The sequence below is a fragment of the Miscanthus floridulus genome, chromosome 17, assembly GCF_019320115.1.
Source record: "Miscanthus floridulus cultivar M001 chromosome 17, ASM1932011v1, whole genome shotgun sequence".
Classification (NCBI taxonomy): domain Eukaryota; kingdom Viridiplantae; phylum Streptophyta; class Magnoliopsida; order Poales; family Poaceae; genus Miscanthus; species Miscanthus floridulus.
The window spans coordinates 101168052-101192627 of record NC_089596.1 but is presented as its reverse complement, the minus strand read 5'-3'; the positions used below and the strand labels follow the sequence as shown (position 1 = coordinate 101192627).

General features: G+C 46.0%; 4 protein-coding genes and 1 pseudogene across 4 annotated transcripts; 1 reads left to right on the top strand and 4 right to left on the bottom strand.

Moving 5' to 3' along the window:
• Window positions 1–342: 342 nt before the first annotated feature.
• LOC136516503 (uncharacterized) lies at window positions 343–3656 on the top strand. The gene is made up of 7 exons (XM_066509905.1): window positions 343–826; window positions 1067–1101; window positions 1183–1461; window positions 1569–1732; window positions 2004–2243; window positions 2691–2809; window positions 3007–3656. Exons 1-3 carry the CDS (start codon window positions 502–504, stop codon window positions 1312–1314), a joined length of 492 nt encoding a protein of 163 aa, XP_066366002.1. The 5' UTR covers window positions 343–501; the 3' UTR covers window positions 1315–1461; window positions 1569–1732; window positions 2004–2243; window positions 2691–2809; window positions 3007–3656.
• A 3514-nt stretch (window positions 3657–7170) lies between these two features.
• Window positions 7171–8152, bottom strand: LOC136518511 (uncharacterized). The gene is made up of 2 exons (XM_066512176.1): window positions 7898–8152; window positions 7171–7743 (listed from the first exon to the last, which is right to left on the bottom strand). Exons 1-2 carry the CDS (start codon window positions 8018–8020, stop codon window positions 7297–7299), a joined length of 570 nt encoding a protein of 189 aa, XP_066368273.1. The 5' UTR covers window positions 8021–8152; the 3' UTR covers window positions 7171–7296.
• Window positions 8153–8628: 476 nt separating this feature from the next.
• Window positions 8629–10971, bottom strand: LOC136518512 (probable polygalacturonase At1g80170; annotated as a pseudogene).
• A 4760-nt stretch (window positions 10972–15731) lies between these two features.
• On the bottom strand, window positions 15732–18739 carry LOC136518380 (probable polygalacturonase At1g80170). Its single transcript, XM_066512028.1, has 8 exons — window positions 18281–18739; window positions 17987–18157; window positions 17836–17862; window positions 17476–17683; window positions 16699–16780; window positions 16483–16591; window positions 16256–16372; window positions 15732–16125 (listed from the first exon to the last, which is right to left on the bottom strand). Exons 1-8 carry the CDS (start codon window positions 18554–18556, stop codon window positions 15895–15897), a joined length of 1221 nt encoding a protein of 406 aa, XP_066368125.1. The 5' UTR covers window positions 18557–18739; the 3' UTR covers window positions 15732–15894.
• A 4845-nt stretch (window positions 18740–23584) lies between these two features.
• Window positions 23585–24118, bottom strand: LOC136516090 (uncharacterized). The gene has a single exon (XM_066509491.1). The coding sequence runs from the start codon at window positions 24116–24118 to the stop codon at window positions 23585–23587; it is 534 nt and encodes a 177-aa protein (XP_066365588.1).
• Between the last annotated feature and the right edge of the window lie 458 nt (window positions 24119–24576).

The following is a 24576-nucleotide window of genomic DNA, read 5'->3' as shown; positions in this document are numbered from 1 at the left end:
TCTTTCTCTCTCGATTGTTACTTAGTCTAGCTATGCTACATTTATGAACATTTATCTCTACCTCTGAATTGTCATATATTTATCATATACATATTTTTTTTGTTTATCTCTGCTCAGAGTAAGTGTTTAGTTAGTGATTTATAATAAGTATATATTATCAATCTTTCCCTTGCCATCGTTATCTCCTCTCTTCTACAGCTAAAAAACGTCCAATGGACCCGTCTACCACCCGTGGTGAAGCCGAGCGCCAAAGCTCCCGGCGATACTTTTTACGCCGACATGTGGCCCCACGCCCACTAACCCCGCACGCCTCCCAGTCCGTGAATCCCCTTCCCCCTATCCCTCGCTCCTGCCGCGCCGAGCGCCCCGCCCGAGACCACCCGCGCCTCCTCCGGCGCCGCCTGCCGCGGCTGCCCCTCGACATCCAATCCATGGTCTCACCACCACCGCCGCCACCTCTCCAATCCGCCCGGGACAGGGGACCGCAGGTGGGGACAGGAGATGGGTGGGGGTAGGGGCAGGGGAGGTGCCGCCAATGCCCTCCTCCGACTCCCTCGCCAGCAACCGCGGATGATGCCACCTGCTGCCGACTATGCCCTCACTCTCCATGCCGGATCTGGGCTTCTCCTGGATGAATCCCGACGAGTTTGTCCGTGTGTCCTTCTTCCCCTCCGCGCTTCTCTCGCGCTAGTTGGGCGTGCAGGTGGCGGTGGCGATGACGAGGACGTCGACATGGGCGGGGATTACCTCCAGGGTGTCGAGATCATTGACAGTTCGTATGGCATGATCGAGCAGAGCATCTCTTCCACGGGTCACTACTCACTAGGTACGTTCACGCCGTCTTCTTGTTCCCACCTGTTGGAATCCTATCGATGCCTTGCCTTTGGCGGCTATGTTTGGTTCAGGCTAAAAAGGATTGTTTTTTTTTTTTGGTCTTATACTCGTTGTTAGTCACTCACTTGGATGTTGCAAAGGCCGGTATTTTACTTCATCTTTGTATGCAGTATGACTGTCCTAAATAAGTGGATGGTGTCCTAATTGTTGTCCGATTTCTTTCTTCGAACAGCATATGCAGAGAGGTGGTTTGTAGCAGAGAACGTGGTATGAGCCTAATTACTGATTATTATACGTGTGCATCTACTGTGGGTTTCTATTAAATACAAGCATACAAATAAATTGCAGCACAACGAGGAACTGGAGTCAGGAATGAGCTCCAGAGACCTGAATTGCCACCTTCTTCATACCACACAACATGGGTTTCTGTGGTGCCATATGGGGGCTCTCATCAGACTCCCTGCCTCCCAAATGTGTTGACTGGATATTGTAGAACCAGCATGACGATGGATCTTGGGGCGTCATCCAGTCTGACTCATCAGTCAACAAGGATGTTCTCTTATCCATGTTTTTAAGCTATCTCGCATTCAGGAGATGGAACCGTTGACAGAGGTAACATGTTGAGAGGTATAATTGAGGTTCCAAGTGAGAGAAGGTATTTTTAATTTTTTATTTCAGCGAAAGTTGATGCCGACCAGTCACCTTTTTTCTTTTGCATTTTGATTCTTGAACAGGACTATATTTTTAGTTGATCTTTGTATTCAGCGTCAACAATTGTCTGTTGTGGTAGATGGCTTAATCTGCAACTTCACAGAGTGTTGCTGGCAAGAGGTGATCGACCAGTCATGACTTATGTTTTCAAGACATTGCTTTTATTGGTAGCATTTCTAAATTTCAGGTTATTTCATTAACCTAGTGATTCACTCCTTGATTATTTATAGGCTTTGAATTGAATATATTTCTAAATCTAGGAGAAAGCTAGCTGCACATCAATACATTGTTCGGTCTGAGTGTGTGATGAAGTTCCTTCCCGGACCTTCGAATTGTCTCTATATTTTTGTGCAGCTAGCTTTCTCCTAGATTTAAAAATATATTCAATTCAAAGCTGTTACAGCAGTACTAATCCCTTCTAATAGAAACTAATCACTAACAGCATCCATTCAATGCAGTAGGTAACTGTTCCAGAGAGTTGTTTGAGCTGCTAAGAGCAGAGGCTACACCAAAATCTGAAATATTAAGTTTCTGTGGCCCATATGGTTTGGCACATATGTTCAGAGATTTTCTATTATTCCAATCATTTTGGGTTCCATATATAGTTGTCTGTTTCCAATTTCTTTAGGCACTACTGGAAAGTGGAAGATGCTTCAGCAAGCAGTTCAATATCTTTTATCTTTGGTCCAAGAACTCAGGTATTGTATGTTCTCCCTTGCGTCAGACTTGCAGTACAAGCAGATTTGTAGTGTCATTTTGGGAATTATAAAGGGCAGAGATACTCTTATGTGTCTTCACTTGTCATTTTTCCCTGCTATACTTCTGGGGAATAATGGTGGCAATACATAATGAAATTCAACACCAGGCTTAGAGAATTATTGCAACAGGTGGAGCTGTGCTATTTTTTAAACAAAGAGATTAGCACATGTGCAGTTGTGAGTTATTCTAAATGAATTCCTTGCTGCATGGGTTTACATACTTCCTTTTGCCCTCTTCCCATTTGTACAATGTTAATGCCTTCATGCTTTGAATATTTCATCTTTTTCTGATAAAAAATCATGGGTATGTTTGATTACATTTGACTATTGAATTGGATGCATCACCAGATTCACTCTTCACTTGTAGCTATTTTTTTCTTTGTTCAGGGAATGGATATGGCACTTTCAAAGCTTAATAGTGGTGGATGGGTTCATATATTTCCTGAAGGAAGTCATTCAACGGATGAAGGGAAAATCATTGCTCCTGCCAAGAGAGGTGTTGCAAGGTTAGAAAATTATTTTCCTCTCATACTGTCCTTTTTCTAAAGAATACTAGACAACTGATCGCCATCAGTTTGTTTCTGTCTGCATGGCAAAACCTCCGCTCTGCTTATGCATATGCGTTATAGACTTGAGTTTTAAGGTTCTTACTTATTGATCAGTTCTGAGTTATACTCAGTTTGATTGCCTCTTGTTTTACCAGATGCTGACAGACTGACAGCACTCCAGTTGTAATACCCTTTGTCAATACTGGGATGCTGGATACAATGCCTGTTGGAAAACACATCCCCAGAGCAGGAAGAAAACAGGGGTGGAGCTAGGCCACTTTGTTGGGGTCAGCCGACCCCGATGGAATTTACCAAAATTAGTGAAAAAATACTGTTTTGCATTGTTAACAACACTAATGCTGTAATGTTGAAGACTCCATCGATTCTTTCGGCTAGCTTCACCCCCGAAAAGGGGTGTGTGCTCCTAACCTATACGACTCATCAAATTCTGTCAAAATATTTGCACAACTCTAGACTATTTAATTGATTTCTAGGTGATTTTGGTTGTGGATGATGACACCAAACATATCTCTAGAGGGATCTTGTACGACAGAGCAAGACAAAGAATTGGGCAGCGATTGCAGGATCAAGGTAGAAGTTCATAGACTGGCTGCAGAGCAGCAGTCTGAACTCCAAAACCACAACGTGTGATGATGGATACCAGCTGTGGCAGTTGGTTGATTGGGAAGGATTTGGCATAGGGAGTTTATCAAACAGTTACTGCAGATTTTTTTTTTTGAGAGTTACTGTCACTACAAAATTGATGTCATTACAATTTTTGTTGCGAGTTTTGGGTGCAGTCTTACATGGAAGGGGTTCTGAACAAGCTGTTCATTTTGGCTCCATCTCTTGCATTATTGTACCCTATAACATTTGTTTTTTAAGATAAAAAACTGAAGGTAAAACGTGATGTACATGGACCTTACAAAATATGACATACCTCTTATTTCCATCATCTTTGCCTTTTTTTTCCTGAAACCGTATCCACTGAAATGTATGTTCTGTTCCACTATTTCTCATTCGAATTTTACTTGCACTTAGCAAAGTTTTGGAGCAATATTTTGTTCCTTGATGACAATGGATGATCTTTCGTGTACTTTTTTATTCTTCATCATGTTAACGACTTTTGTACCCGGCGAAGTGCCGCAAGAGTCTGGAATTGCAAGTGTATCCTTAGTGTCAGGTAACCCACTTACCAATGTAATCAGGAGAAGTGCTGCAATTGCACAAAACATGGCGTTCACAGGTTAATACAAGTTTAAACTTAAAATTAGTTTGTTTCCGTTGCAACGCACGGGTATGATCTTAGCGTGGTAAAAATATAAATAACGATACCTAAAATACTTTTGGTGAAATGCTACGATGGTAATCTGTATGCTTGCAGAATTCTTATTTTCTAATTTGTACTTACAAATACCAACAGATGTCGAAGGTGTCGACAAAGGTCTTGAGCCGTTGTAGTGGTCGAAGATGATGTCGAAGCCCATGTTGCAAAGTGTTGGCAGAGTTGAGTCATAGTGCTTCACCAAAGGTGTTGGCAAAGTCCCTCACGCAAAGGTGTTTGGCGGAGGCGATGTTGGCGTAGACGCTGAAGGTGTCGACAAAGCCCCTCGTGCCCAATGTGTTGAAGGAGGCAAGTTGTTTCGGTTTGGCGAAGATGTCGTTGAAGTTCCTCTTGCCAAGGATGGATAAGTAGCATGAAACTGCACCACACCTGAGTTGATAGGGTGCATTTTTTAGGGACTTAAGTTAAGCGTTGTAGCTTTATCGAATATCAACTTGCTGGTAAGTTTGTCAACACTAAAAAGACATTGGCTTTCTACTTGCTACAAAAGATAGTTAATCGTTTCATATAATATGTGAGGGTAGTGCGAAGGCTTTAGCTTCACCTCCTGGTGCCCATGTATGTTCGTGACTTCTTCTAGGTTTCTGTTGAGTCCTAGTGCCTATGTATACTCAGGATTTCTTCTAGGTGGCTCGGGCCATGCAGTGCAATGCATGTATGTAGTGTATGTATGCATGTGATGATGCAAATGAATGCATTTGCATGAAAATATTAAGAAGATTAAACATACCACGCACTCTGCAAGAAATGATGGTTGTGCTTGTGCAAAAGATAAACTCTGCACATAAAGAATAATACCCTCAAATAAAAGGGTCATAGTTTCGGATGGCTGGTGAAGGCTGTTATTTAAGAACCTGCATGATTATAGATATGACTTATAGTATTGAAAGTAATAAATATTAGTTTCCTACAAAGGTTAGCTTAAATCAATAAGCTTTGGCTAATTGCGTATTATGAAAGTGTAAAATTATTAAACAATACATCCAGAAAAAAAGATACAAAGTGTTAGTGTTAGAGGGATGAGAGGTTTAATACCTACCAATGGTTGATAGTTGATGGAGTTTGATGGTTCATGAAGAACACTAGCGACCGTTGCACTGAAGAGCAATCATTGACAGATTCTGATAATTTCCAACGACTTGGCACTTGATGAAAACCCAATGCGAAGGCCAATATTTGTGAAATCTGAATGCCATTAGACCAAAATCTTAGACCAACTGCCCAATGAAGGTAACTTGAGTGATGAAAACCCCAGAGCCATTTGAGAAAGATATAGCGAAGACCAAGTATTCTATGAAGACCACTGACTAATGATAACCACTGACCGATGAAAACTACAGTGATGAAAACCATTGATTGATCAAGACCATTGACTGATGAGATCCACTAACTCATGAAAACCACTGACGGATGAAAATCCACTAATTGGTGAAAGCCACTTACTAACAAATGCCATCGACTAATGAAAACCGTTGACTGATGAAAACCACTGACTGATGAGATCAACTCACTGGTGAAATCCACTAACTAACGAGAACCACTGACTGACGAGGAGGTGGAAACCTGCATACAACAAGGCAAATATATTCTATCGGATGGTTAGCTTGGGAGAGTATGAAACACTCACAGTGGTGGTAACCAGCATGTTAGTAACAAAAAGAGATTCAACATAAAAAAAAATATAGGTGTTTTAGTTAGCCAATTGAGGACAAGCATGTATAGTCACTTAGGTCACGCTTTTGGTGTATTGGCGGTTACAACAGCTTTTCTAGTCACCTTGGTGACTTGTTTTGAGCGAAGGTTATTAATTTTTGAAATTTGCCTTGAGAGTTGTGATAAAATAAATCACAAGAAAAAAAATTGTTAAGCATTATAGGTTTGTGAGAAATATTCACTTGAATTGGTTTGGTTCCTGCAATGGGGCATTTCTAACATGTGTGTAAAAGGTTAGTAGCAGTCCATTCTTTGTAGTGGCCGCAGTAGTATGGTATGGTATGCAATAAATAAATAAATAATCCTAGCTTGTTTACGATATGCAGATGTTTTAAGTGGTCATGAGATTAATGAGATTGGTATTTTTTAACAATAATAACAAATGATGGTCTTACGAACTATGTATGACTCTTATAATCTACTTCTTTGTACAATTAAATGTCCATTTATACCCATTATTTATGATATATATGCTTAAATTTACATGTAATTATCATATGCCGCTATTGAAACTTAGTGTCTACAATAGCAACCGTTATCCGTGATCCGCTACCTTAGCACTAATTTGCTACCGACCCACTGTACGCTATTTAGTACCTTGAATATGACATGCAAAACATGTTGGCATGCCAAATTTAAAGAGAAAAATAAGCATTAGTCCCGAGCATACCTATTTTGGGTGCCAACAAGAAGACGTTGCTACATCCTTGCTTGTTTGCGTGGCTTGACATAGATCGGAGCATAGTAAAAGGCAGTGGTGCCTCTCTACTCTCTTCCCGCTTCCTCTTTGTTTCTCCTCGAGCTCTTGTCTCCCCCAACCGCTCTCTCGCCAAGCACCAAGGCGGCAAGCATGCCACACCGTGTTGGCCCCTGGTCACCGATCACGATCAGTTCCTCCGGTCGAGGGTCCACTTTCCCCTCCCACCGCTCCACATACCGCGCACCATCCACCTACAAGGATCACCACCGAGACGAGCAAGAAATCGATCAACAACAAGGTGAGAACAATCCAAGGATTGGACAATCAGCACCAACAATGGATCGAGTAAACAAATGCCCAACAAGTCGTAATCAAGAAATCACCATGGTGCTCACAAGCCTCTAAAATGCGCACGGACAGGAGGATGAAGAAGGCAGATCAGTATATCATAAATTCTAGCATTTTTTTATATAGGTTTGGTTAAATTTGAAATTAGTTGACTTAAAAAAGCAAGATGCGGACTGTTTTTTTTTTCGAACCAAGAACAAGAAGTACATGATATAGAAGCTCAACCTGTAATTCCGTGTTACACTACTAGTAATACAGATTTTTCCCAAGCCTTGTTCATATATATTCAAGTGCGGGAGATCGATACAACACCACCCCTGCTTTTACAACCGGACGCGGCTAGTGCCCGTGCGCGTGCGCATCCCCCGACTGCTTGACGACGACGGCGATGTTGAGGACGTTGTCCACGAGGCGCCAGACGTTCCGTTGCATGGCCAAGAAGGGGTCCTTCATCTCCGGGAAGTCCTGGAAGGCGTTGTCGCAGTCACCGGCGCTCGTGACGGCGTCCGACAGCTGGGTGTTCATGTCGACCTGGGTGCCCTGCTTGGCGACGATCTTCTGCGTCTCCTCGAGCGTCTGCACCACGTTGTCGTACCCGGTGCTGCAGGCCCCGAGGATGGACTCCATCGGCCGGCCCTCGTGGGACCTCGCCGCGTACACGTCCACCCGGCTCTTGGCCTCCTTCGCCTTCTCCGCCGCGACGCGCATCGACGCCAGCAGGAGCTCGCGCGGCGTGGTCACCTTCGGGAGCTTCGTCAAGCTCTGGCACATCTTCTTGAAGCGCACCTACATGCGCGCGATGCGGCACAAAAGAAACCGCAGCATCGATCAGCAAATCCCGTGCCATCCACAGACTGACAACCAGATCGATCGACCTATGCAAAAATTCTCATGCATTGCACAGCACAATAAAAAGGGGATGTAGTGCGGCGGTGCCTACCTGGTTGCATGTCTGCCGGCATGCGTCCTCGCCAATCAGCTCGCGGACCACGCGGGCCTCGGCGGTGGTCGCGAAGGCCAGGAGGAGGAGGAGGGAGGCGACGATGATCCTCGAGCTCTCCATGGTGTCTGCCGTTCTCGTTTATCTTGACCGCCCTCGATTGTTATGACGAGAAGTGTAGAGGGCGGTGGTCTAAGAAACAGACGCGAAGGCCGAGAGAATGTACAGGCTGATGGTTCTACTTCCAAACGGCGTGTAGTTTATATAGGAGAGGCGAATGGGCGAGGCCACAGGTTTGACCATGGCTTTTCGGCTTTTCCTTGGGTTTCGTGGTTCCCCGCCATGGTCTCTCACCTTGGTTTTATTTAGCCTCCCCCTAAACATAGCTGCTTGCGTTGCCAACTTGACAACAGAAAGATGTGTATTCATGCAATGATCGGTCCATCGAAGCCTACTGAGCTAGTCCGATATGCTCTGAACGTGTATTCATGCCCTATCACAAGAATCTGAATCGTACACAAAAATGGTACTCCTAGCAGTCTTAGCTGGAATTGTATAGGAATACTGAAAACCACAGTTGGCAGCAACATGGTTCTTCAGTTCACACAGATCTGCACTAGAGGACTAGTCCTAGGGTAGGGGTAGGGGGGGGGGGGGCGGGGGTAACGAACATCTATAGTTCCAAAATCCAAAGCAACTAGCATCAGAGATCCCGTGACAAAATTACGTATCTCTTTTTTTTTTTTAACGAACTGGAGGGGCCGAAGCCCCTACAGAGAAATTTTACTAAACCAAAAGAGTCACGAAACAACGAGATTTACAAAGGAGCAGAAGGAGGGGAGCAGGTAGCAAGAAACAGAACATAAGAAACAAAAAAAGACACAAAGAAAATGAGGGCTGCCAAGCAGGAACTGCCACAGATTCACGAATCTGAATCTTCTTCTCGGTCTTCTTCAGAACGCTGCGGGACGTCGTGCTGGACGAAGTCCTCCTTGGAGAGGCAGGACTCCGGGATGACGGTGCCGATGCTCCTCCCGAACGCCTTGCGGCAGTAGGACGACGCCTTGTTCCCGTCCACCCGGCTAAGGTTCACGTTGACGAGCGACAGGTGCCTGCACGGCTTGGCGTCGCTGCACTAGAACTTGACCGCATGCTTCGACGCTGACGTGCCCGTGATGTCAATGTAGTTGATCTTCTCTACCTGCACTGCCGTCGCTGCAGCCTGGGCGGTGCAAGATTTCCAACGTGTAAGTTCAGAGATACTGGATACTCGTATGCTGCCCATCATCGTAGCTATGAAAACAGACAGTGATAGAAGTTTGATCAGCGTGTGTACCGGTGCTACTGCTTCAGATGAAGCTGGCAGATGGTCGGAGTTCCCCTGATCGACGATGATGGGGTTGGTGACGTTCCTCTTCACGATGCTCTCGAACTTCACCCCTTACGGGCGAAGCCGCCACCGCCACTCTGAAAACGACATGAACCGCACAGGTTTTACAGAGTTTTCACCTGAGTTCCTCACACATATGAGTAGACTGTTCTGGTTCAGGTGGAGTAACGGTCAGTTGCTGTTGCTGTTACCTTGATGGTGCGTACGCGTACACCGTTCTCGTCGTTTGAGATGAACAAGGTGTCAACTTTGATCTTCTCCACATAATCAACGGAGTTGTTTACTCCTAGGGTTCCAATACTGGTCGCAATCCGACACTGTTAGTTGTGCTAGCAATCGAAGAACATGTGGAGAAATGAAAATCTGAAGAGGCAACCGTCAGTTAGTTACCTGATACCATGGCCAGGTCCACATGAGATGGCTCTTAGACGAGCATCCTCGCATTTGCCCACTATGGAGACACAATCTTCACCTGTGGAAAAAAAAAGTAGAAAACATGGACAAATCATATGACATGCTTAACGAATTAGCAGCACAGTTTGTCCGTTTGTGCAATGCGCAAGTGTTTTCAGTTTCCACTCTCCAGTGTTCATTCTACTGAATTTTCTGGCCACTTGACACATCCACTTTTCCGAAATTGTGTTCTGAAAATTAAGCTCCTATTGCTGAACTCCCGTGATGACGCAGGGCTAACAGAAAGGGCACGTACCTGTGGAGATGAGGTTATCCATGACGTGGACATTGAACGAATCAACGAGGTGAATGCCCTTGGTGTCGATGCTGTCCTCCGGTGAGGTCACCCTCAGGTAATTCGCCTCGACGTCGGAGCTCCGGGTGAACGTCAGGTGGTACGACTGGCTGTTCTGCAAGGTGATGCCCTTCACGCTGATCCCCTGGCAGTCCTCGAAGTGAACAGCCTGCAGATGACACGGCGGTGAGTTGCTCCCAACTCTGTGAGTGGCGCATAAGCTCACCTTGGGAGCGGGCTGCGCGCGCATAAGCGACGACTGCGCCCACCACTGCTGCCCTCTGCCGTCGATGATGCCCCCGCCGGTGATCTTGAGGTCCTGAACCTTGTGGAAGTGGAGCCACTGGCTGCGCTGGCCGTGCCCCCAGTCGCTGGGGCTCTCCGGCGCAACGATGTCCCCGGCAATCTGAGCAACCGCAAGTCAAGAACGGAAGAACCAGTGCGCGTGAGCAGAGAGACGATAGCGGATGGCGGTTAATAAGCGTGCTTACGAGCAGCTTGATCTCGCTCCTGCAGGGTCCGGCGAGCGTGAGCGGCCAGATTTGGAAGGTCCCGCCGGCGGGCACGTTGAGGATGACGTTGTCCGCGGCCGTCCACGCGTCGGCGAAGGCGTTGGGAAAGAGCCGAGGCGTTGGTGGTCAGTCGCAGTCGCATTGGGGTGGCACTGTAGCAGGCAAACGAAAACGTACGTACGGCAGTGCTGCGGGAGTACCTACCTTGGATTGGTGTCATCCGCGACGCCGTCGCCGACGGCGCCGAAGTCGTGGAGCGTGAGGAGGATGCGGGACTCGGCGGCGTCCGGAAGGAGAGCCGCAGCGAAGGCGCCCGCGAGCAGAAGCAGCACGGTCCCCCGCGCCATCGTCGAACAGAGCGTCCGGCACTAGTAGCAGAGCAGAGTGACACTTGTACACCACTCACTTGACTACTTGATCGGCGCACGGGCAGGGTACTTGAAGCACGCAGACGACAGCCTCGAAGTGGGGCGCGGACGGATAGGTGCGCGCGCGCGTGTACAGGGCGCCAGGGAGGAGCGCGTACGGAGGCCGGATGGGCGTGCTAGAAGCTCAGAACGGCCAGAGGTCCCCAGAGCAGGTAGGTGCAGGTGCGCCATCGAGCAAGGTTTCTGAATCTACATTCTCATTCCGTCAGGGATGAGATCCGGTTTTACAGGGAGTCTCTCGAGTCTGGAACGTGCACCGAGCTCATCCAGTCATCCCATCGTGCCATCTGACAAAATGAAATTGGTATTAACAAGGTCAGCGCTACTGCTGCACTGCAGATGATCCATCGTGTTCGTGTCAGAACAGGTGGTTTTAGTGACATTTTCTAAGCGATCCGTTAATTTTCTTTGCTCACACGACGAGCTCACGTGTTTTTTTTTAATTGTACTTCCATTGCATCAACATATAATTAAGAAATGGAGATGAAAACATCCAATTCGAAATGTTTAAGCATATATTGCCTAACGTTACAACTCGGCTAAAGCCTCCCAAGAGAAAAAAGAACAAGTGATTGGTATCATCAATAACCACGCCCTTAGCAAGAGAAGCATCCAGCTTGTTTGAATGTCTTCTTATTTTGCGCACCAGCAGTCTCCTCACTTCAGTAAGTACTTGCAATTCTGAGACGAGAGGTCCCAAGGACCAATGTTCAGGGTGAGTACGGAAATCCTGCAAGCATAACACTAGCAACGATAAGCAGGGTCCTCTCTTAGAAGGCCATCGCCAACTTTGCACCAAGAATGAGGGCTTGTGCTTCTGCCTCTGAGAGCAAGGCTAATAATACAGTCGGCTTGCTGGCTGTAAGGTTTTTTGTAGCCTTCTCTCAGCCCACTCATATAGTAGTTAGCTTTTTACAGTTAATACATGGTCCACTTGTCTCTCTCACAGACTTTCTTGGTTCTTATGCCCAAGCCGGCTGTAAGCTTACAGCCCGTTTCTCCTTTCTCTCCCCCCTTCTCTCCTCCACCTCCGCATTTAGTCAGCTTACATCCTGCTATTATACTTGCTCTGAGGGATCCAAAACTTTTGGAATAGTCATGTGAAAAAAAAGAAAGCATGGCCTCGTGGGAGGCTTCTAGCATGTTGAGTTAGAATTAAAACATCAATGCATGTTTTGCTGTTTGGATTGGTGTCTTTAATAGCCATCGAGGCATCACAAAAAGTTTAGACCTAGACATTATTAACCTTGACACACAATGTCAGACACAGGAAGATCTTTTTTTTTTAACCTAGACACATGAAGATCTTGTGTCTAAGAATTTGAACCAGAGTCAGCCTCAGCAACTAAAGAGTAGCCCCAATCAATTGCTTTAGTCTGATGCAAGACCTTTTGCACCGGCAAATCTCTGTTATTGAATCTTATATCATTTTGTTAGCCTTCCAAATGCACCACGTAATGGAAAAGATCAAACCTGCTGAAACCTTTTTTAGAAAATCAGGAGGGGCAAGCTTGCAATAACTTGAGATGGTGATAACGGCCTACGAAGCCAGTTGACAGTTACGTGGGCCAACGAAGCCTTCTCAACAAGCAAACGGCCCAATTATTCTCTATGGCCCACGCCATCTAAGAAACAGTTGTTGCGGGTGTTTGGAGTTCGCCACTTGACGTGCTAGATCATTTCCAATGGTTTCTAAAAATATAATTGGTATAATTTTTCAAGTGGCTAAAAAAGTTGGGAGCATATTTGTTAAGTTCATCCAACTGTTTCAAAAATCTCATTCCCAAAAGATAGAAGACAATTTTGCATCAAAAGAATCTCAGACTATTTTTAAACCACCTCAACCATTTTTATACTTTATTTCTCTCTTGTATATTTGCGTTGAGAACCCTGTCCTTACTTCATATTCTTACTCACGCCCTTCCTCCCTCCAAATGGCCTACTCGATCTGCGCGTGTATATTTCCGCACGATTGGATCAAATTTTTTTAAGTGCGGAAAGATCGAGAGTTGAGATGAGAAGTCGTTGGAGAGCATTTTTAATCTTAAAAAAATCAAGATTGGAAGCGGGTTTTGAAAACATTGGAGATCCTCTTAGGCATGGCGGCCCCGCGTAGGTTCTCTTTCTCTCCATGGCCACGTCTCCCTATTCTCTTGTGACCTCACCAACAGTCAGAGAAGTGGAACTCGTTCTCTTCATCGATAGTTTCTTGTAGGTTCTTTTTAAACTACGATTCAGTTTCCCAACGGCATTGATTTTATTTCTTGCATTTTCAACTGGTATTCGGTTTCTAGGTGGCATTGAATTAGTATCTTGTATGTTCTTTTTCAACTAGGATTTGGTTTCCGGCGGTATGGACAAAGTGGTGGGAGCGATAGTACTGAAATAAAATCTCTTCGGTCTCTCCACCTCAATGATATTCAATTTTGTGTTGGCAAAGGCCTAGAGAGAGTACGTTCTGTTAAATACATTGGTTCTCTTTAAATTTGGGCAGTTTGTTATGAGAAACAGTGGGTTAGCTTTGGATGTGGTGATTTTGACATCTCTTTTTAGTCTATTATCTGGTAAGGTCTCATTTTCTCCAATACTCTGCTTTGGCTGTGAGGCCGTATTCCTTAGAGGTTCCCTAGACCGATGTTCTTTCTATAAGTAGATTTTACATCTTGTTGCTAGCGGTGAGTGTCTTCTTATGGTCTTTAAAGCTTTGTATGTTGAGGATGTTTGCCTGTGTGTATTTCCCTTGCCCATGCAAAATGTTGTGTGCTATGATGTACTCTTATTTCTCCGTAGATCGTTCGGTGACAAGTTATTCTACCTACTACAGTTTTTATTGGGTACCTTTTAAGTGTCTTTTATATTAAAAAAGAAACTTTTCCTATTCTTTCTGGAAACAACAATGCAGGGAAGCGGGCGTCCGTCCACCCGGACGTCCTGTTGGTGGGCCGTGCGACACCAGCTGAAGACCCCCGCTCATTCGTTTCTAAATAAAAAAATCCGTTCGTTCATGTACTCATTCATATCCGCTCGCCTACCGCCTCTAGCACTCAGCGACTGGCCCAGCCAGGTGCGACGCGACCGTCTTGGAGGCGCAGTGCTCGGCCGCCGACCCTGCCAGGCATGACGCGCGGTCACCTCCGAGTCGCGATGCTCGGCTGTCGGCCCTGCCAGAAGCCGCATGCGGTTGCCTCTCCTAGTCGTGTGGCCAATGCCTTCCCGCCACGTCGTGCAGCCGCCTACAAGCGTCACCAGGCCGCTGGCTCTGGTGGACTCTACACGCTGACGAGACTCTATTCTCCCAAGCAGCAAGGAGATGTTACGCTGAAGCTGTTGACACCGTTTTTTACACGTGTCAAAATGATCAGAGTGGGCTAATCGGCAGGAGGAAAGTTACTGTATACGCTGACAGTCGATGAAAATCAGCTTGTAAAGATGGTTGCCGATGAATGGTGGTGATCGATGGAAAGGTTGATTTAGACTCGGGCGTTGCCGATAAGGTTGGAGATGTTATTGTCGATGCCGATGAAGGAAGGCTTGAAAACTACTGCCGATGAAACAGGAAGTATGCCGATGGAAAGGAGGTCGGTGAGAATTTCATTGTAATTGAGGCGGACAGGGAAATAGATAGGAGTTGATTTCCTTTTCTATATTTGTTAGAGTATGATTCATGTAAGAGTCACGTGTTTCCTTAGATATGGACTTGGTGTCCTAGTCGTATTTGGTTATGTCTCTTTAGATCAGGGTATAAATATAGATTGAGGGACAATGTAATAAAAATCAATCAATATCAAAACCAATTTTTACTCCTATTTGCATCTACTTACTTTTCGGCGACTTCGTCAATTTGCATATTTTTTTCCTTTTTACGAGTTCTCATTGATTCGGCGAGTTGCATCGCTTCAGTGCGACCTTCGGCGATTCTCGAGTTCCGCGTGAGTACCTCTTGGCCGTGACTTCCGGGCGTATCGCTGTTGTCGGGACCAAAGTGCTCGTATCTTCATCCTTGTCGATTAACAGATCAAATCGACTGGCACGCTTTGGATATCGATTCGGGTATTAGCCCTTTGTGTTTGCAGATCTACTTTTGCATCAACAGAAGCGCATGTTGTAAGCATACATTTCAATTGTTTAAGATGTTTTAGAAGTATGTTGCAAGTGTTTTATATGGATGTTGTAAAAGTAGATCGAGATGTTGCACATGTTACGGTGATTATACACGTATATTGCAAGCATCTGTTCCAAATGTTTCATCTGTTTTTTTTCAGACTACGTCGCAAGTGTGTTTCTTTGGATGTTGCATATGTTTCACACATAATATGTTGCAAATGTTTTATGTGGATGTTTCATATGTTTTGCAATGACTTTTTTAAATGTTTTTGTGTTTTTTTTAAATGTTTCAGACGTATATTTTAAGTTTTTTATCTGTCTTCAGACGCATGTTGTAAATATTTAATCTGGATGTTTCGTAGATTGGGTGTTGTTGCTGGAGACTCACCTGCCGCAGTCCGCCTACTACGGGGCGCCGCCGAGCGGGCGTAAGCATGGCCCCTGTGGGCGCGGGCCCCTGTGGGCGTGCGAAATAGACTGCATGCACAGATGTCCGGGCGCGTGCGTCCGTTCGGACGTCCATGTGGAGCAGCACGGGCGACATCGAGCGACGAGGGCCCGTGTGGGCATGCGAAACAGAGTGCAGGCACAGCCGGACGCTAGCACCGGAAAACAGAGAGAGAGAGAGAGACAAATAGCTCTCCTTCTCTAGCACACAACATTATGCACGTAAACTCCAATATTTCTTCTCTGTGTTTCCTTGTCGTCAACAACGGCGTGTACAATCGACAAGCTCGTTTGGGTATGACAACAGCTCCAAATCGACAATCATGTGTGTGTACATGTGCTTCCGCCACTGCTTCGCTAGCTGACTCTCATGACTTGGCGAGGCAGGACGGCGGGACCACGGTGCCAACGCTCTTCCCCGACGCCCGGTAGCAGAGAGCGGTGGCCCGACCGCCGCCCTCCACCGTCAGGTTGACGTTCGCCAGCTCCAGCTCCCGGCACGGCACGGTGTCGCTGCACGCGATGCTGATCGCCTGCGCCGTCGCCGACGTGCCCCGGATGTTCGTGAACTCCACCTTGCGCACCTCCACCGCCTGCGTCTGCAGCACATGCAGAGCTAGTTGTTCAGAGTTCAGATACCACCCGAGATAGGAGACGACGAACGGACGATGCAAGGAATGTGCTCTGAATATTCAGAGAAAACGTGAAATGGTGGCGGGCCGGGCGTGCCTGGTTGGCGCAGGGCGTGGGCTGGTCGCAGTAGTACTGGTCGACGATGATGGGGTTGGAGACGTTCTTCATCACGATGTTCTCGAACCGCAGGTCCCGCGCGAAGCCCATGCCTCCCTGAAAGCACACGACAAGTAGCACGTGTTGGAGTAAACGCTGAAACGCAGGTGTGGTTCTGACAGAGTGAAGGCTTACGTGCAGTGTTTGTCACGGTGTCAGGTGTTTACCTGCCAGCTCTTGATCCGTACGCCGTTGGTCGTGTTGGTGAGCAAGCAGGTGTCGACCCTCACGTTCTCCACCATGTCGGCGGTCCGGTTCTTTCCGAGGCTTCCAATGCTGACACGAGTGACACGCACGTGCCGTGTGTGTGGCATTGTTAGTCCCAGTGTCAGAGATCAGATCTGGAATAGAAGCTGGAAGAGCTGGTAGAGATTTTCTTTCACCTGATACCATGGCCAGGCCCACATGAGATGTCTTTCACGTGGACGTCAGAGCAATTGCCGACCATGGAGACGCAATCATCCCCTGCAATGCAAAGTGTGAACTGTTTAGTCAAATACTGCTAGTTGCAGCCACGAATATTCTTGAATAATTGATTTTGGAAATTTCTGCGATGCAAGGAGCCAATCGAATATTTATCAGCAGCAGCCAGCGGCAATTTTAGACTTGGGTCACATCAGCATTAGTGTCAGTTCGCCGCTACGATCTTGTCCAAACTTTGTCCGGTCAACTAGTCGCCGGCGGCTTTGATCTTATCGCATGCCAGGAAATGCAATCAAACAGCTGAGAAACAAAACTGCGTCACGGAACGGAGACGTTCATCTCATCATCACATGATCACTCAACACCCAAAATATAAGATCCATTCGTTCTTTGGTAGCACTACAGACAAAAGGTTCAATACCTATTCGTCATCTTCTCCAACAACAAGATCTAAAAAAGAATTCTTTCTGCAAATAAGTTTTCAGGAGAGATGATACCCATATTTAGGTTGTGCCTCTCAGAGAGCCCAAAATAGATCTTCCGTATAGGTATTATGTTGAAGACTGATTTTGAATCTCTTGCTATGTATTTTAAATTTGGCTGCCCGTATGAATTCCTTCGTGGAGACAGTCTAAGCGTCACCGTCTACCGTAACAACGAAAGCTTACGTACGCTTACTAATCAGTGCCTGTGCCTGCGAATAATCGGGCAAAGTGTGGACGAGGACGACGACGGACCTGTGGAGATGAGGTTGTCCGTGATGTGGACGTGGGAGGTGTCGTTGAGGTGGATGCCGTCGGTGTTGGGGCTGTCCGCCGGCGCGATCACCCGGAGGAAGCTGGCCTTCACGCTGGAGCAGCGCGTGAACGTCAGCTGGAACTGCTGCGCGTTCTGCAGCGTCACGCCCTGCACGCTCACCCCGCGGCACTCCTCGAAGTGCACCGCCTGCATGGCATCATGCAATGCAAAGAGAGAAGAGAATTGAACCCAAAAGAATAAGGATCATTCCCCGGCGTACCCTCGCCGCCGGCCGGCGTCGAGCTGGCATGTCTGAACGAACCCGTAACGGAGAGGGAGCACAGAAAGGCGTTGTTCACCTTTGGACGAGGCCCCGAGTAGCACGGCTGCAAGAGTAGTACGAGCAGAGCAAAGACGACAGAGAATTCAGGTGGCTTCATTGCGAAAGGTGCAGTGCAGGGCTCAGACGGGTTGGGTGGTTGGTGGTTAAACCGGCCCACAAGCTATTACCTGGGTCTTCTTGCGCTTGCAGGTGCTGGCCCACCACTGCTGCCCCATGCCGTCGATGGTGCCGCCGCCGCTGACGGACAGCCCGTCTACGCCGTAGATGTAGAGCCACTTCATCGGGTCCCGCCCGTCCCACTCGTCGGGGCTCGACGGCGCCACGATCGCGCCGGAAATCTAGCGCGCACACAACGGCCGACGGCACCACACCAGCGTGAGTGTGAGCGAGCAACGAGTACGTAACGCACGGCACGCGACACAGGGATCGATCGACAGGACGGGGCAGGGCACGTGACGTACCAGCAGCTTGAGCTTCTTCTTGCAGGGCCCGGAGAGCTGCACGGGCCAGATCCGGTAGGCCTTGCCGACCGGCACGGCGAGGACGGCCTCCTCGCTGGAGGTGCACGCGGCGGTCCACGCGTCCAAGAGAGCCTGGGTGTCGTTGGCAATGCCGTCGCCGACGGCGCCGAAGTCGTCGAGCGTGAGGAGGACGCGGGCCTCGGCACCGCCGCGGCATAGGAGAAGCAGCTGCGCCGCTGCCACAGCCGCGAGCGCGAGCGGCAAGCGCACGGCCATCGTTGCCCGACCAGCTCCAGCCGCCGCCGCTGCTGCGCACAGGCGGTCACTCGGGGGTCGGGGAGGTCAGAGGTTGACGAGAGGAGAGGAGAGGACGGGAGAATGAAGCGCCAGCTTGTGCTGGAAAAAGCAGGTGGTGGGGTGGTGCACTGTGGCAGTAGTAGCAGTACGACACCTAGCAGGTAGCATGCATGTGCGGCCGGCCTTTGTACTACCGGCGGGTCTCTGCCTTTTCCCGGAGGAAGCTGGTGAGTTATGCGCGACGAAAACGAGATTTCTGCATGTGGCAAAGAGGGGAAACAGTAGCCATCTACGGATTGGGCAAGGCGCCCGTGATTGTCGATGGAAACACCTCTCGTCGATTCATGCTGGTAGGCCAGTGTGGCATCTGGTAGAATGGGATCACGGCAGCTAAATCTGACTACGCCGGAACTCGGAAAGGAGCCTTTCCTTTGCCGTTGCCGGTTACTGGATGGTAGTAACAGACGTGCCATGAAGTCTGGAAGAGTTTCTCCAAATAAACGGGAATGAATTCAGGGGGGTTGGGTGCTCAAAGGTATGTTCTCAAGGACAAATTAAATGGGTATCAATGTATCATAGATTGGTACAGGCAAAACTGTTACTACTAGCCTTCCCATTTGCAGCAGAGTAAAAGGCTGTTGTTTCGTTTAGTTTTTTTTTTTTCCTAGACCGGGAGAGATAAGGACCGGCACATTGAACCTGAGGACCGGAAATGTCCATCAATTCTGGTTTCAGGTACGGTCAGGGATTCATTTTAGTCTAGGGTACGTTTAGGTTGGGTCTTTATTATCCTCAATCTAAAACCCGAATAGATACATCCAACAAGTACTGGAGTGATCATACAACATGCTCACCTTTGTGTTTTTCCTTTTTGTCTCTCATCCAAAGTTTTCAAACTACATCAGGATTGCTACCTGGACTGGACATGTTTGGTGTGGTTGAAGTAGAAGAGGCTAGGGGAAAAATGACATACACTTACCGATAGGTTTGAGGAGTATATGAAAAAATGTTCCTTCATCTAGATGTTTTTGTAAAACCTAAAACATGATCTCTAGTATAGAACTAGCATGTCTACTTGCACTTGGATAAACTATGAGTCTAGAACTTCTACTAGTGCAGTAACAGTAGATAGAACGAGAGAAAGAGAGGGTGAAAGGTGCAAACCATCGGCTGCCTTGGAGGAAGATGGGCTCGCCATCGCAATGCTTGACGATAACCCGGTGGCAGTGCAGTAGCGGTGTCGTCCGGGGTCGGTGTAGACGTCGTAGGGCAGCCCGGCGTCGTAGCAGTCCTCTGGCGTGATACAGAGGCGGTGGCGGCGCTTCACGTCGCTGGCAGTGCCCCCTCTGTGATCGACTAGGGTTTAGGACTGTAGGTGGGGTGCCAGGCAGCTTAGGCGAACCTCGTGACTCGAGCGCCCCAGCCCCCACCTATTATTTATGGCGTTGTGCGACGGGGGCCCACCAACCATATTAGGGTTGGGCGCCCCCGATCAGGGCGCGGATCCAAGGGCGTTGGACATGTTGGTGGAGATCAACTAACATTCTCCCCCTTCATCTCACTTATATCTTAAACTTAACTTACTTACTTTCTCTTGTTCCTATTCCATCACAGATCAGTGCATAGAGCGTGCCTCATCGTCATGGTCTTTTGCCATTAGATTAAACAGTTACAATGCACCTCTCTGTTTTAAAACAGATTCTTAACTAGGCCCTTATTGTTCATGAATCATAGGCTTTCCCTTAAACCCATGCCAGCTACGTGTTCTCTGAACACACTTGGTGGTAAGCCTTTTGTAAGCGGATCCGTGAGCATCTTTTCTATTTTTATATGCTCAAGACTAATTATATGATCCCGAACTTTATCTTTCACAACATAATACTTTATATCAATGTGTTTGGCAGCACCACTTGACTTATTGTTGTGAGCATAACATATTACTGGATTATTATCATAGTATAACTTAAGTGGTTTATGTATGTCGTCTACCACTTTCAACCCGGGCATGAATTTCTTTAACCAATTCACCTGCCCTGTGGCCTCAAAACATGCTACAAACTCGGCATACATTGTGGACGATGTAGTGACGATTTGCTTTGAGTTTTTCCACGATATAGCTCCTCCTACGAGAGTGAATATATACCCTAACGTGGACTTTCTTTCATCTCCCGCATAATCAAAATCTATGTACCCCTCTATGTGCAGGGAATCAGATCTTCTATACGTTAGCATGAGACCCTTCGTACCTTGCAGGATTACTCTGATATCTGCCAAGCAACCCGGTAACAAATGCTAAGTCAGGGCGAGTACACACTTGAGCATACTGTAAACTTTCGATAGATGAACTATATGGAACCGCTTTTATTTGATCGATCTCATATTGGTTCCTAGGACATTAAAATTCCCCATATCTATCGCCCTTGACTATGGGAGCAGGTGATGACTTACAATTTTGCATACTGTATCTCTTTAGAAATTTTTCTAAGTATACCTTTTGTGATAATCCTAAAACCTCTTTTCTCTATCTCGATGAATCTCCATTCCTAGGACGAACGAAGCTTCACCGAGATCCTTCATATCAAACTTTGAGGACATAAACTTTTTTGTTTCTAGTAGTAGACCAACATCACTGCTAGCGAGCAAGATGTCATCCACATATAAGACTAGGAAAATGTATTTCCCATTCTTGAACTTTGCATAAATGCAATTGTCCTCTACATTTTCTTGAAACCCAAACTTTCTTATTGTACTATCAAACTTCAAATACCACTGTCTTGAAGCTTGTTTTAATCCATAAATGGATTTCTTCAGGTAGCATCCCATGCGTTCTTTTCCTTCACAACAAAACCTTTCGGTTGTGCCATGTAAACGTTTTCCTCCAAATCCCCATTTAGGAATGCCGTCTTTACATCCATCTAATGTAATTCTAAGTCATAATATGCTACAAGCGTCATTATGATTCTAAAAGAATCCTTACATGAGACTAGAGAAAATGTCTCATTATAATCTATGCCTTCTCTTTGCGTGAAATCTTTCGCCACAAGTCGCGCTTTAAACCTTTCTATATTCCCTTTGGAGTCATGTTTAGTTTTGTAGACCCATTTACAACCTACTGTCTTGGCTCCTTTAGAAATTATTTCTAATTTCCAAACTTCGTTGGTTTTCATTGATTTTATTTCATCTTCCATGGCTTCAAGCCACTTGGATGAGTGAGCACTTCTCATGACTTCTTCACTTTGAGACCTTCTAGGGGCCTCGCTAGATGACGCTTGTTCTATTTGAGGCTGTTGTTGCTCTTCCTCATGTGTAACAATAGGTTTTTGGAGATCCTGAAGGACAGATTCCTCATGCTCATTCATTGTTGTCACAGGAGAACTAACAACATGTGTTGTTACTATTGTGTCTTGCACTATTGGTACAGCAACAACAGGTAGCGTGAAAAATGATTCCTAAACCATAGGAGTGGGCACGTATACCCGCTTCTCTTTAAAACTAATTTCTCGCGCTACATGCTCCCCCTGATCATATCATCCTCCAAGAAGACAGCATGTCTTGTTTCTATAAACTTCGTTTGTCTGTCAGGACAATAGAAGCGATAACCTTTTGACTTTTTTGGATAGCCAATGAAATGGCAGCTGACTGTCTTGGAGTCCAGCTTCCTTATATTTGGGTTAAATACTTTTGCCTTAGCAGGACAACCCTACACACATAAATAGTTTAGTGAGGGTTCATTTCCTGTCCACAACTCATACGGTGCCTTGGGCACCGACTTACTTGGCACTCGATTAAGAATATGAATGGTGGTTTTTAACCCCTCCATCCATAAACTTATCGGTAAGGTAGAGTAACTTATCTTGCTTCTCATCATATCCATTAAGGTATGATTGCGTCTTTCAGCTACTTTATTCTACTGAGGCTCGCCCGGTGTAGAATACTGGGCTACTATATCATTTTCCTATAAGTACCTTACAAAGGGTCTAGAAACTTGGCCATATGGGGTGTGTCGACTGTAGTACTCTCCCCCGTGGTCGAACCTTACTACCTTAATCTTTAAGTTGTGTTGATTCCATACTTCAGCCTTGAATATTTTAAATTTATCCAATGCTTTCGATCTTTCTTTAATTGGATAAATATAGCTAAAACGAGAATAGTCATCTGTGAATGTTATAAATGAATCATAACCATCCACACTCTTCACAGGAAAAGGACCACAGATGTCTGTGTGAATTATTTCTAAAATTCCTGCGCTTCGTTTGGCATCTTTCTTTATTTTCTTAACATACTTTCCTTTTATGCAATCTATGCATTATTCTAAATCTGAAAATTCTAAGGGCGGAAGAATTGATTTCTTAATCAATCGCTCTATTCTCCCCTTGAAATATGGCCTAAATGATAGTGCCATAATTTCAAAGATACATCATGCACTCTCTTCCGCTTATTTGTCGCATTCATAGACGAGGAAGCATTCTCATTACTTACATCATTCACATTCTCATAAAGTGATAATAAATAAAGCTTGTCTTATCGGAAGGCAAGACCAACATATTTATTATTATAAACAATCTGACATTTGCCATTACCAAAATGGCAATCATATCCATCGTCATCTAAATGTGACACACTTATTAAGTTTCTTCACAAAGAGGGTACAAATAGAACATCTGAAAGCTTAAGTAGAAAAACATCAACTAATTCTCGAGAAAGATCTCCAATGGCTTCAACTTGAGCTTTAACTCTATTTGCTACTTTAATTCTTCTTTATCCTCTTTGCAGGGTCCTCCTCATATGGAATCCCTATAATGAATTTGCAACATGAATAGTTGCACCTGAATCAATCCACCAAGTAGATTTTGCATAACTTAAATACAAGGATTCATCTATGAATGTAATAAAATCCTCACATCTCTTTAGCAGGCTCATCAGGAAGTCTGGATAATCTCTCTGGTAGTGTCCATGCTTCTTGCACCATTTGCACTGATCCTTCTCAACTTGAGCATTGAAGTTCTTCTAATGGTGCTCAGTCTGAGGGGGTTTCCCTTGAGATTTGGCATTCTTATTGAAGTTCTTTTTCTTATCCTTGACAAGGTTAGCAGAGTCACCCTGTAAGGACTTTAGCCTTTCCTCTTCCTGAACACACATTGCGATGAACTTTTTTATGTCCCACTTGTCAGGCTGCATGTTGTAGTTAACAACAAATATTTCATATTCTTTTGGCAAGGAAGCAAAAACCAAATGAATCAAGAACTCATCCTTGAGCCCCAAATCCATTGGTTTTAGCTTTGAAGCCGTGTTGCTCATCTTCAAAATGTGCTCTTTAATACCGCCACCAGTATATTTTTCATTGAACAATTTCTTGATCAATGTACTAGCATAAGCCTTTAAAGAGTCAGTGAACTGACTCTCCACCTTCTTTAGGTACTCAGTGGCGGTATCACAGTCTAGGATAGACCCCCTTATAGCATCTAAGATTGTGGACTTAGCCACCATCAAGCACTTGTGGTTCGAGATGTCCCACTTCTTGTGCTCGAGATCATACTTCATGCACACTTCTGCATGATCTCCCTGCCGAGCAGTGAAATTAGCATCAGACTCATTTTCTTCCCTCACTAGGTCTACTAGCTCAGTAGGACATGGGGAGGTGAGCGCTAAGTCATTCTTGGTGTAAGAAAAATGGATCCTTGGCCCATTTACTTTGGTTTTTAGTGTTTGATGACCAACACAACCAAATTGGACTAATAAATTTGCAAGTGATTATTTTGTAGTTCAATAGGATATAAGACGTGACTTGGACAAAGGCGACATGATGATCCAATGATCAACACCTCAAGCAAGACCTCAGAAGCACAAGAGAAGACCCAAGATATCAAGCAAAGTCCAAGCATGAAGATAGGAACCAAGCCATACGCAAGATTGCGAATAAATGAGCTCACAAAGGTGACCGGATGCTGGACCGGATGCTGGAGGAAAGTGATCGAATGCTCCGATCAAGAGGCTCGACA

Coding starts and splice junctions, on each gene's coding strand:
- LOC136518380 (XM_066512028.1), bottom strand. CDS start 18,556: ATGGCCGTGCGCTTGCCGCTCGCGCTCGCGGCTGTGGCAGCGGCGCAG. Junction 16,592..16,698: donor GGGCCTGGCCATGGTATCAG/GTGAAAGAAAAT, acceptor CACTCGTGTCAG/CATTGGAAGCCTCGGAAAGA. Junction 16,126..16,255: donor CCACGCCCTGCGCCAACCAG/GCACGCCCGGCC, acceptor CATGTGCTGCAG/ACGCAGGCGGTGGAGGTGCG.
- LOC136518511 (XM_066512176.1), bottom strand. CDS start 8,020: ATGGAGAGCTCGAGGATCATCGTCGCCTCCCTCCTCCTCCTCCTGGCC. Junction 7,744..7,897: donor GCCGGCAGACATGCAACCAG/GTAGGCACCGCC, acceptor GCGCGCATGTAG/GTGCGCTTCAAGAAGATGTG.
- LOC136516090 (XM_066509491.1), bottom strand. CDS start 24,118: ATGAAGTATGATCTCGAGCACAAGAAGTGGGACATCTCGAACCACAAG.
- LOC136516503 (XM_066509905.1), top strand. CDS start 502: ATGGGTGGGGGTAGGGGCAGGGGAGGTGCCGCCAATGCCCTCCTCCGA. Junction 827..1,066: donor CACGGGTCACTACTCACTAG/GTACGTTCACGC, acceptor TTCTTCGAACAG/CATATGCAGAGAGGTGGTTT. Junction 1,102..1,182: donor GGTTTGTAGCAGAGAACGTG/GTATGAGCCTAA, acceptor AATAAATTGCAG/CACAACGAGGAACTGGAGTC.